Raw genomic sequence first — 13,371 nt, forward strand, 5'->3', positions numbered from 1 at the left:
CATTTTCAGTGGCAGCTGGGTCAAGCTTGAGTGGCATTTTCACCACTGACTCAACCTCAAAATATTCCTGGGCTGCCCTCATCCTATCCTCCTTTTTGCTCCCTTGTTATATTTTGAATATTCTCTCCCTTCTCCCCGCCCCCTCCACTCCCATGCACATGCATGAACATACACACATGCACATGCACACACTCCTTTTTAAGGTATGAGTGCATCACACAACAGGCATTCTAAACTTAGGGTTCAGGGATAGAATTCAGGGATCATATACTTGGATAGAAAAAAAATTGTATCTTTATTTTCACAAACCTCTAACCAAAATATAGCATTCTCTTCCATTGTGAACACAGTCAACAAACTGCATTAGCGTTAGCAATGCTAGTGTCTTTGACTCCAATAGAAACACACACATTTTCACATCACGTCAGAGTCGTTGCCCTGAAACATCATTTATTTATGTTCATCACTACTTCAGGATTATGGTAGTTATTAGACTTCAAGTAGATCTTATTAGCATGTTAATTAAGAAGTGCATATAGTGCTGCTATTTTTTAAAAGTAACAACTGTATTTCTTTATTTTTAGCTTTTATTTTAGATTCAGGGGATACATGTGCAGGTTTATTACCTGGGCATAATCCTATCACCCAGGTACTGGGTGTAGTACCCAATCGTTTTTCAACCCTTAGCCTCCTCTCTCCCTCCCATCTCTAGTTGTCCCCAGTTTCTATGTTGCCATCTTTAAGTCCATGAGAATCCACTGATTACCTCCCACTTATAAGTGAGAACATGTGGTATTTGGTTTTCTGTTCCTACAAACAATCATGTTTAAATAATTGCGTTCCAAGCCTATGTATATTTTTTGTACATTTTTAAATGTTATTCTGAGTAGAGGTCCATCGGCTTCACCAGATGAAAAGAGTCCATGGCACAGAAAGAGCCTCTGCTGTGGAATAAGCATTAAAAGGTAGGATTTGAGATTTTTCTCTAGGGTCATCAGGGCATGTGCCAGGAGACCTAGGGGCTAACAGGTGGTGTTCAGTGGTAGCAGGAGGCAGGTTCTGGGAGCAGAGAGACAGCTGGGCTATTGGATAAGAGCTTGGATGGGCTTCGGAGACAGACTAAAACACTGGCCCTGGCTAACCAACAGTATGACCTCAGGCCAGCCACTTCACCTCTCTGACTTCCCGTTTCTTCAACTGTAAAATAGCAATTATCATATACTATATGATTCTCATGAGCATGAATTGAGGGAATATATGTGTAACAGCAATTACTGCCCTGTTAAATGGAATTTAGCTGGCCTTAGAAGGGCAGTTTCCTTGACCTGGGAACTTCTGGGGTTATGGTATACTGTTTGCTTGGTTTTTGAGGCAGGTATTATCTGTGCCCTATGCAGGCTTCGCATGTCCTTGAGCTTCAGGGATACCATGAAGTCCCCCAAACTCTAAAACATGTCTAGGCAGACCTAAGTCCCCCACCTCCCTTTCTGTCCCTTGCTCACTGAAACAGACACCTAGGCCAGACTACAAAGTAGATTCCCTGCCCCAGAGCAAAATTGGCCTCAAGAAAAAAAAAAGAGATGTCCCAGATCTTTCCAAAACTGGCAACAGAGCCAAAGTACCTGATTCTGGCTTCACAGAACAGCTGGCTCCTGCCCTGGCATCTCATCACTTGGTGAGCAATGCAGGAATTCTGAGGTCTAAGCTGCCCTTTGCAGAGCAAGCCAGGCCAGGGTCAGACCCAGGCTGCCAGGCCACTGGGCAAAGAGGCCCGAGAAAGGTCAGAAGTTCCCAAAACTTGTTTAAATCATATTCAAAAAGTATATAAAAAGGGATATACATTTTTTTAAAAACCTGCATATACTGATTTTCTTTTACTATATATAATAAAAGATTAGAAAACATTATAAAATTATATAGAGAAATTAAAGTCAACCATAAGCCTGCCTCCAGGAAGCAAAACTATTACCATTCTGGTAAATTTTCTTGCAGTTATATTTAATACATAAATTGGGATCACACTGACACAGAGAGTTTAAGATCTCGATTTCATCACTTAAAAATTCCTGGAGACATTTTTCAATATGAGCTCTTAACAGAAAACCATCATATCACACACTATTTGTAAAATTCACAGGTTACTAAGAGATGTCATGGCATCCCTAAGAATAGTATTGTGTATTTAAATACAAGTTACATCCAGAAAACTGATAGGAGGAGAGCCTATTTTATTCTTCTTAAAGTGTATATAATAGTAAACTCTTCTTTCTTCTCTTAAAGAGAATCTAGGGAAGATATCTTTGTGTCCTCAGCAAAGAGGCACTATATGCCATTTTCCTTTTTTACATTCTCATCCCTTACTTTCCGTTGATAAGGGGAAAGCTTTGAAAATTCACTGCTGGAAAAAAAAAATGCTGCCTTACTCAAGAAAGTGCTTAGCAGCTGAAAAGAAATCTCTGGAAACAAGTGGGTAAGGCAAGAAGAGCCCTGGACTTGGAAACAGAAAAACGCTGGATTCAGATGTCAGTTCTGTCACTGTAGGCCCCAAGATCAAAGAACATCATTTTCCCTGAGTGTCAAGAGAGATGCCACCACTGATTGTCAATGGTAAAATACATTGCAGGACCATAATCACCAATTAATATTATAGTGGCTGCTAAGAGTACTGTTTTTCTTCCTTAGCTGGCTTGAGCCACTCATTGCAGGCACTCAGGACAGTATCTAACAGTAGGTAAAAGCATGGACCCTAGAGCCAAATCACACTTCCCAGCTTGTTGAATTCTTTAACCTGTCAGTTTCTTCATCTGTAAAATGTGATTATGATAGTACACCTACCTCTCAGAACTCTTGAAAGGATTAAAATGAGTAAATTTACACACAGTGCTTAGAACAATACCAGGCACATAATAAATACTATATAAGGGTGAGCTTTAAAAAAAAAAAAAAAAAAAACTTACACTAGCTAAAAAAACCAAACAAACAACAACAACAAAAAAAACTTACACTAACTAAAACTAGTAGGCACACTGTTTTAAAGCTTTCCAGAAAAGTACTATCATTAATCAGAAGGTTGGATGTGCAACCTATACTCCCTAACCCCCAACCCAGCTCAGGTTTAACCTGCTCCCTTCCTACCTTCTCAGCATCCTGCTCGAAGAGCCGCAGCTGAAAGCACTGGTCCAGCTTGAGCTTGCGCACGTGCCACATCTGGTGCAGGTGCTGCCGCGTTGAATGCAGCTTGTCTAGGAGGCTGGTGATCTTAGGGACCAGGCTCTGGAAGTCGGCACTGCCTGGGATGCAGTTGCGTCCTGAGAAGCCATCGCTGCAGCGGATACACTGCAGCAGCCGCTGCCCCTCTCGGTCCAGCTCCTCCACAGGGGCCTTCAGCACCTTTTTCTTGAGCTGTGTGTGCTCATCAATGAGCCGCCGAGAGCCCTCCACATCCACAGGAAACTCCTTCCGGGCTAGCATCTCCTGGAGGTCCTCGAGGCGTGAGAGCAGGTGCACGGCGCTGTTGAAGAACTCCTCCAGGGAGAGCCGCAGTTCAATCCACTCCTCATGGTTGTAGTCCAGGGAGCCGTCAAACTCCTCTGTCAGCTGCGAGGGGTCCACCAGCTTCGTGAGGCCCTCCACAGATACCATGCTCGTCTGGAAGGGGCAGACACAGACAAGGATACTCAGTGATGTTGGGGGAAGAACAGGACAGAAATAGGAGGAGGGAAAGACAAGGTAAGTCCACATAATAATGACCAGAGCCTCGGAAAGGGTGAGTAGAGACCATGGGACTCACTGGGCAGAAGTCACAGATCAGCCAGGATCAGCAGTTTCTACAGACTGTCGACTGCTTCAGCAAGCCTCTCCAACTGCCTGCCATTTACCACCCCAGAAGAACTGCCTTTGTGTCCCCACTCTCCTCATTTTCCCTCCTCCTAACCCCAAGTTCACTTCAATAGGGCTTCAGATGCTAGAAGCAGAAGCTGGAAGAAAAACTGACCTAGTTTCTGGGAGACAGTTTTCTACAGCTTTAAAACCAAGGCCGGTGGACCCATGACCTGGACCAAGGCTGGTAGACCCATGGGTATAATGATAGAAGGGTATCATCATAAGTTGGATTCAGCAATGTGGGCCAATGCTTGGGCTGTAAGGATTTCATAGTCTTATCTTTTCCAAGGCTCTCCCTGATAGCTGTTCTGTGGTGCAGGAAACAGAGCTAGGGATGGGCAACAGAGGAGTCTGGGCCCTTGGTTTTCTCTGTGAGGCCCCTACAAGCTCCTGGAGAGCAGAGTGGAGAATGTTTGTCTCCAAGAAGCAAAGTGTCTCCAGCAAATGATGATGCAGGCAACCACCCCAGTTTATCAGTAAAAATCGTTTCTTTCCTATAGGGCTTCAGGCTTCTCTTCTTTCTTATGAAGAATGAGAGGCTAGCAAATTAACATCTGGGTTTGGGTCCCAGACTTATGCTTACTAACTGTGTGACCCAGGGCAAGCTATTATGGTCTCAGAGCCTCAGTCTCCTGCTCTGTATAATGAAGATAATAATTCTTTTCTCATGGGGCTTGCTGGGATTAAATGTATCAATGTGTGTAAAGCACATAGGGTGCACAGCATGGAGTACATGCTCAATCCCTGTTTGTGCTCACTGTGATGATCTGAAGGCTGCATCGTTACTCAAAACCTGAAAAGCAATTTATCTCTCTATGTCTTGCTACTTACTCTCTGAGCAACTCCTCTTTGTCCCTTCTCCTTCCACCTCTCTCCTAAGAGGAAGGAAGCAGTTGCCATAAGCAGGAGGGCTGGTCTGGAACAATAGTTGTCAAACTTGTCTGGTCATTAGAATCCTTTGGGGAGTGTGCAAAAATACCAATGCTCAAACCCCATCCCTAGAAATTCTGATTTCATTGTCTACATGGGAGCTTGGACATGGGTAGGTTTAAAAGTCCTTCAGGTGATTCTAATGTGCAGCTAGAGTTGCAAACTCCTGCTAATCACCCTTGCAACTCAAAGCATAGCTCTCAAACCAGCAGTATTGGCATCACATAGGAGCTTGTTAGAAATGCAGAATCTTAGGCCTTACCCCAGACCAACTGAGACAGAATCTGCATTTACAAAATCCCCAGGAGATGTGTATGCATTAAACTTTGAGAAACCCTATTCTAAAATACTTTCTCCTTCAAATATGGTTCAAAGATTACCACTTCCGGGAAGTCCTCCATCATTATACTTACCAATTACGTGTAAGTTGTTGAACAAGCTTATACTCTGATCTCTGTATCACTTGTCACCCCAGTCTGCACTTAGTAGTAAACTCGCTGTTCTTAAGATATTGCCTTATAAATATTCCTTTGATTGGATGGCCCCCAGCTATCTTTCCTATACCTCTTATTTAGGAGGCGGAGATAAGCTTGCTCAACTTAGAGCGAAGGAGGTGCAGAGAGATGGGACATGCAGGCCAGAAATGCTGAAGCAGAAGTATCAAGACTTACTGAAAAGATTCTTTTCAGTCTTTTCAGCTTACACATTTATAGGCTTGTTGTCACCACCTCTGTATAAACAAGCTAAAATATAAAAAGCATTTCCCTACAGCACTCTTAGTGTTCTGGAGGGGTGCTGGGAGACTATAATAGGTCACTGTTTTTATACCAAGCCAAATTTCTTGTATTATTTACACAGAGTGAGAATTGCCTGCATCAAGTGTCAGGTCATTGTGCTCAAATCACAGCCTATTTGACACCACACACAAGCGCTCCTGGCCCCCAGGGTACAAAAGTCTGGAATGGGAAGCTGCTAAAGATTAAAAGCAGCTCTGCGTTTTCAACACACACACATTTAAAAGTTCATCCCCTTGCAGATGAGGGCTGGAATTCTGAGCAAGGGAATAGTTCAAATTTGGCTGCAACAAAGACGCTTAAATCATTAATCTGATGTATTGTCATTAAAAATTCTCAGGGGAAACATGGACCCTCTAGAAAATTTAGTTTAAAAACAACATGTTTTATTTGATTATAAAAGTAATACATCATCCTTGAAAAAAATAAAAATATATGAAGTAAATAAAAACCACCCATTATCCAGTCACCTTGAATAAACCAGTCACCTGGAATGAACCATCACTAACTTCTTCACATGTCTCAGTCTTCTTCTCCAGGCATACACTTTAAAAACAAATCTCAGATTATACTCCCCATATTAGCACCTGCATTTTACTGAACAATAAAAAATTTTAATACTATTTTTCTAAATATGGATTTTAATGGCTTCATAGTATTTGTGGAGTTTGTTTTAAATTGTACTTTAGGTTCTGGGGTACATGTGCAGATCATGCAGGGTTGTTGCATAGGTGCATACATAACCAGGTGGTTTGCTGCCTCCATCCCCCCTTCATCTATATACAACATTTCTCCCCACATTATCCCTCCCCACCCTCCCCACCTCCTGCTGTCCCTCCCCTAGCCCCCCACAACTGACCCCAGTGTGTGATGATTTTCTCCCTGAGTCCACGTGTTCTCATTGTTCAATACCCGCCTATGAGTGAGAACATGCGGTGTTCGGTTTTATGTTATTGTGTCAGTTTGCTGAGAATGATGGTTTCCAGATTCATCCAACTCCCTACAGAGGACACGAACTCATCGTTTTTTATGGTTGTGTAGTATTCCATGATGTATATGTGCCACATTTTCTTTGTCCAGGCTATCATTGATGGGCATTTGGATTGGTTTCAGGTCTTTGCTGTTGTACACAGTGCCACAATGAACATACATGTGCAAGTGTCTTTATAATAGAACAATTTATAATCCTTTGGGTATATACTCAGTAATGGGATTGCTGGGTCAAATGGAATTTCTATTTCTAGATCCTTGAGAGATCACCACACTGTCTTCCACAATGCTTGAACTAATTTACACTCCCACCAACAGTGTAAGAGTGTTCCTGTTTCTCCACATCTTCTCCAGCATCTGTTGTCTCCAGATTTTTTAATGATCACCATTCTAACTGGCATGAGATGATGCCTCAATGTGGTTTTGATTTGCATTTCTCTAGTGACCAGTGATGATGAGCATTTTTCCATATGTTTGTTGGTCTCATATATGTCTTCTTTTGAGAAGTGTCTGTTCATATCCTTTGCCCACTTTTGAATGAGTTTGTTTTTTTTAGACAGAGTTTCACTCTGTTGCCCAGGCTGGAGAACAGTGTGTAATCTCAGCTCACTGCCTCTCGAGTTCAAGCAATTCTCCTGCCTCAGCCTCTCGAGTAGCTGGGATTACAGGCATGGCCACCATGCCCGGCTAATTTTTGTATTTTTAGTAGAAATGGGGTTTTGCCCTGTTGGCCAGGCTGGTCTCAAATTCTTGACCTCAAGTAATCCACCCACCTAGGCTTCGCAAAATGCTGAGATTACTGGCATGAATCACCATGCCCAGCCAGTATTTGTGCATTGATGTCACCAAAATTAATAGTACATAAGGATGAAACCTATTATGTGTATGTATATGTACTATATATGTATACATATTTATGCACATGTGTACATATACTATTGTATAGGAACATATGAGCTGTGATGAACATTCTTGTAAACATTTTTTGTTTGCAATTTTACTTGGCTTTTTACCTTTTGTTTGTAGAAATTTTGTATTAAGACTATTTTTTTAAATTAGGCTGGGCACAGTGGCTCACACCTGTAATCCCAGCACTTTGGGAGGCTAAGGTAGATGGATCACCCAAGGTAAAGAGTTTAAGACCAGCCTGGCCAACATACTGAAACCCCATCTCTACTAAAAATACAAAAATTAGTGGGATATGGTGGCAGGTGTCTGTAATCTGAGCTACTTGGGAGGTTAAGGCAGAAGAATCACTTGAACCTGGGAAGCAGAGGTTGCAATGAACCAAGATCACGCCAATGAACTCCATCCTGGGTAACAGAGTCAGACTCAATCTCAAAAAAAAAAAAAAGAGAATACTTTCCTAAATTAGTTACTAGGTATAGAAATACAACTAAATAAGCCAGAGCAATCAGGCAAGAAAAAGAAATAAAGGGTATTCAATTAGGAAAGGAGGAAGTCAAATTGTCTCTATTTGCAGACAACATGATTGTATATCTAGAAGACCCCATCGTCTCATCCCAAAATCTCCTGAAACTGATAAGCAACTTCAGCAAAGTCTCAGGATACAAAATCAATGTGCAAAAATCACAAGCATTCCTATACACCAATAACAGACTTAAAGAGAGCCAAATCAAGAACGATCTGCCATTCACAATTGCTACAAAGAGAATAAAATACCTAGGAATACAACTAACAAGGAACGTAAAGGACCTCTTCAAGGAGAACTACAAACCACTGCTCAATGAAATAAGAGAGGACACAAACAGATGGAGAAACATTCCATGTTCTTGGTTAGGAAGAATCAGTATCGTGAAAACGGCCATACTGCCCAAAGCAATTTACAGATTCAACGCTACCCCCATCAAGCTACCAATGACCTTCTTCACAGAACTGGAAAAAACCACCTTAAACTTCATATGGAACTGAAAGAGAGCCCGCATAGCCAAGTCAATTCTAAGCAAAAAGAACAAAGTGGGAGGCATCACACTACCGGACATCAAACTATACTACAAGGCTACAGTAATCAAAACAGCATGGCACTGGTACCAAAACAGAGAAATAGACCAAGGGAACAGAACAGAGGCCTTGGAGGCAACACAACACATCTACAACCATCTGATCTTTGACAAACCTGATAAAAACAAGCAATAGGGAAGGGATTCCCTGTTTAATAAGTGGTATTGGGAAAACTGGCTAGCCATAGGCAGAAAGCAGAAACTGGACCCCTTCCTGACACCTTACACTAAAATTAACTCCAGATGGATTAAAGACTTAAACATAAGACCTAACACCATAAAAACCCTAGAAGAAAACCTAGGCAAAACCATTCAGGACATAGGCGTAGGCAAGGACTTCACGACCAAAACACCAAAAGCATTGGCAACAAAAGCCGAAATAGACAAATGGGACCTGATCAAACTCCACAGCTTCTGCACGGCAAAAGAAACAGTCATTAGAGTGAATCAGCAACCAACAGAATGGGAAAAAATTTTCGCAGTTTACCCATCTGACAAAGGGCTGATATCCAGAATTTACAATGAACTAAAACAGATTTACAAGAAAAAAACAAACAAGCCCATTCAAAAATGGGCAAAGGATATGAACAGATACTTTACAAAAGAAGACATACATGAGGCCAACAAATATGAAAAAATGCTCATCATCACTGGTCATTAGAGAAATGCAAATCAAAACTACATTGAGATACCATCTCACGCCAGTTAGAACGGCGATCATTAAAAAATCTGGAGACAACAGATGCTGGAGAGGATGTGGAGAAATAGGAACACTTTTACACTGTTGGTGGGAGTGTAAATTAGTTCAACCATTGTGGAAGACAGTGTGGCGATTCCTCAAGGACCTAGAAATAGAAATTCCATTTGACCCAGCAATCTCATTACTGGGTATATATCCAAAGGATTATAAATCATTCTACTATTAGGACACATGTACACGAATGTTCACTGCAGCACAGTTTACAATAGCAAAGACCTGGAACCAATCCAAATGCCCATCGATGATAGACTGGACAGGGAAAATGTGGCACATATACACCATGGAATATTATGCAGTCATCAAAAACAACGAATTCACATCCTTTGTAGGGACATGGATGAACCTTGAAACCATCATTCTCAGCAAACTGACACAAGAACACAAAATCAAACACCGCATGTTCTCACTCATAGGCGGGTGTTGAACAATGAGAACACATGGACACAGGGAGGGGAGCACTATACACTGGGGTCTGTTGGGGGGAAATAGGGGAGGGACAGCGGGGGGTGGGGAGTTGGGGAGAGATAGCATGCGGAGAAATGCCACATATAGGTGAAGGGGAGGAAGGCAGCAAATCACACTGCCATGTATGCACCTATGCAACAATCTTGCATGTTCTTCACATGTACCCCAAAACCTAAAATGCAATTAAAAAAATAAATAAAATAAAAATTAAAAAAAAGAAAAATCATCTTTACAGATGCTAACACTGAACTATTAATTTATGGATTCACTGGCAAGTACAAATAAAAACAAAAATTGGCAACAAAAAAAAAAGAAATACAGCTAAATAGAAGAATAGAAGAAATAAGTTCTAGTATTCAATAGTGCAGTAGAGAAATTATAGTTAACAATCATTTATGGTACATTTCAAAATAGCTAGAAGAGAAGAATTGTAATGTTTCTAGCACAAAGAAATGATAAATGTTTTAGGTGATGGGCATCTCTTTTACTCTGATTTGATCATTACACATTGGATACAGGCATCAAAATGTCACATGTACCCCAAAATATGTACAACTATGATACAGCAATAAAAAAAGAATTTCTAGATCAATGGACATAAACTCTTCCTAAGATATTTCATACAAATTGCAAACTTGCCTCCAGAAATAAGTTGTCCCAACTTACACAACCATTGACAGAAATAAGACTGTCTAATGAAGGTGTACATTTGGGACAACCTCGTGAGCCTCTTGTTCCTCCGCATACTCTACATGGTAAAGCTGTAGTGGCCAAGGAATCCTGAAATCTCAGCCCTTGATGCATCACATACTGTATAGTAGATGGAGAAGAGGATTTGAGAAATGTGTGGACAGCAGAAGGGTAAGGGAAAGAAGATGCTAAAAGAGAGAAGTCTGGCTCACCTCAAAGATGAATTTGGAGCTGCCAAAGTTGGTCTTCTGTTTCTGCCAGAAGTTGTCGGGTTTGATGATGAGGGCCACATGGATCTCAGCTGGAAAGGCTTCCTGCAGCGTTTTGAGGAGGGGCTTGATGAGGTCCCACTTGGAGCCCCGCATGTCGATGATGACAGTGAAGCCACGTTTGCACACGTCCTCACTGTGGGGAGGTCAGAGGTCGGTATGGTCACTCTGGGTAGCTAAGACTTTGGAGTACACAGTCAAAACGCACCCAGAAACCTGCACTCCCATTGATCAGAATCACTCTTTCAACTTCACGCCAGGTCTCTTGGCCACATTCAAACCCATCTCAAACTGTACTGCCTCAGAAAACCTTTCTACATTTGACCAATGGTCCTGGCATTCTGCCTTCTCCCAGCACTTGGCAAGTAACTTGTCCTTCCTTTTACAGGTTGGGTATCCCTAATCCGAAAATCCAAAATTTGAAATGCTCCAAAACTTGAAACTTTCAGAGTGTCAACATGATGCTCAAAGGAAATGCTTATTGTAGCATTTCAGAGTTTGGATTTTTGGATTAGGGACACTTACCTGGAAAGTAGAATGCAAACATTAAAAAAAAAATCCGAAGTCCAAAACACTCATGGTCCCAAACATTTTGGGTAAGAGCTACTCAACCTGCAGTCAACTATACTTGTTCGGATGTTTACAATTTGGGTATTCACAACTATATTTGATTTTTTTCTTTACCTTTTGTCTCCTTATTCCTAAAATGAATCATGTTTTTCTCATTGAAATTCAAGTTTTCTAAAGACAAAGACCCTGTCGCCTCTTAAACCTGAGATGGAAAGTCCTTGACAGGAGTGTTGTTCTTCCCTATGCCCACATCAATGACAGACACTGGTACGTCTTACCACTGAACCCAAACTGGACCAAAGAATACTTTTTAAAAAAGGGTTCTAGGTTGATTCTGCCAGTTGATTAGAGATGGCACACAAAGTATTAATAACATGTATTTACCACCATTGTATTTAAGATGTATTACATGCATTTTTATTATTTCTTTTTACTTTTTTTTTAAAGAATCAGGGTCTCCCTATGTGCACAGGCTGGAGTGCAGTAGCTATTCCCAGGCATCATGACAGTGCACTATAGTCTCAAAACTCCTGGCTTCAAACGATCCTCCCGCCTCAGCCTTCCAGGTAGCTGGGATTACAGGCTTGCATCACCATGCCCAGCTTAGTGGTTTAAAATGTACATCAACTTAAAAAATCAGGTCGCTGAATCATGCTGATCACTCAGAGACAGCCAAGAGTGGAACTGATTGGAACGGAAGAGGCAGACCAGTTTTCTCATGTATTTCCATTGTAAGAGGCACAGTGTGAAATGCATATTTCAAGATGTTAAAGAGGTTGGTGGAGGAGTAACTTTTGAAATTAAGGCAAGTTGAAGGGACAGTGACCATCTTGAAAACCAAGACATAGGCAGGCTAAATAAAGCAAGATGTTTCTATATAATGTAGTAGCAAAGTTTATTTAAACACCTGAACTTTGACTGTAACTCCTGAAAATAGGAAGGAAAAAAATGAAGGTCAGAATAGTTATAATATCTCAGTTTGGAAGAAAGTTTACGTTTGGGTAGTTAGTGTAAGGCTGGTTGCCTCACCAGGAGCACAGACGCAGACCCCCCTTCTTTTTCAAAAGCCTGGACAAGCCCAGACGAGCTCGGGGAAGCTCAGACATGCTCAGGCATGCTCCCTTCTCCCATGATTGCACAGCCTGACCTTCCCTTAAAGAGCCGACTATGCAAACAAGGTGCTGCAACCCTAGCTTCTTAACAACCAATAGCAGTTAAGTGTTAACAACCAATAGCAGCCGAGTCTTAACAACCAATAGCATCCAAGTCTTAACAACCAATAGCAGCCGAGTCTTAACAACCAATAGCAGCCGAGTCTTAACAACCAATAGCAGCCGAGTAATTCCAACCAACAACAAGCCAAGTCCTAGGTCAAGGCTTGTAGCTTACCCAATAGCAGTCTTGCTCTCCCACAACCAATCGAGCTGTTTCACTCCCTATAAAACCCCCTGTCTGAGAGGAGTCCGCGCGACTTCTCCGGCCCTTCCTGTCCGGACCGCAGAACCTCACCTGGGAGCCTGAATAAATTCCTTCGCATTGGATTATTTTTGTGCTGGCCTCAGTTTCTTCATTTTAAACGTGGCAAGAATCCAAGAACAAACCTTACAGTTAGGGGTCTTTTCTTCTCTTTTTTTAAGCCAATCCGTTTATTTTATAATTCAAAATAGACATTGGCTAATTCACATTTTAAAATATAAATACCAGTATAGTATTTCCTTAGGGTCTTCCACTTAAAATTTCCCGTTTCACAGACTGCACTTGTTTAAACCACTATGTATGCTACATGACCCTCATATGTGCCTACCATATGAGGTAGTTACTTACAGCTGCTGGCAGTAAGGCCACAATTGAAGGATTCGGGTCACAAAAAAATAAAAACCTTTTTTTGGGCTTTATTCTCAAATTTCAAGCAGTGAAGAGAACGTTACAGCCTCATGAAGAGACTGCAGCTCCTGACTGTGTGCGTGCCTCAAGCAAAGGGCAGCTTACTTAGGCTTCCC

General features: G+C 41.6%; 1 protein-coding gene across 18 annotated transcripts in view; it reads right to left on the bottom strand.

Annotated features, from left to right (window-relative positions):
* Positions 1–13,371, bottom strand: part of KALRN (kalirin RhoGEF kinase) — a 699,137-nt gene that overhangs the window by 457,969 nt on the left and 227,797 nt on the right. For all 18 annotated transcript variants that reach the window (XM_021673991.2, XM_021674000.2, XM_064362131.1 and 15 more), the window contains exons 4-5: positions 10,745–10,937; positions 3,136–3,648 (exon numbers count right to left, since the gene is read on the bottom strand). In XM_021673991.2, coding sequence (XP_021529666.2) covers positions 3,136–3,648; positions 10,745–10,937 — 706 coding nt within the window. The remainder of the gene's footprint in view (positions 1–3,135; positions 3,649–10,744; positions 10,938–13,371) is intronic.

The sequence above is a fragment of the Aotus nancymaae genome, unplaced genomic scaffold, assembly GCF_030222135.1.
Source record: "Aotus nancymaae isolate 86718 unplaced genomic scaffold, 86718_ANA_hifiasm-v0.15.2.pri h1tg000046l, whole genome shotgun sequence".
Lineage (NCBI taxonomy): Eukaryota > Metazoa > Chordata > Mammalia > Primates > Aotidae > Aotus > Aotus nancymaae.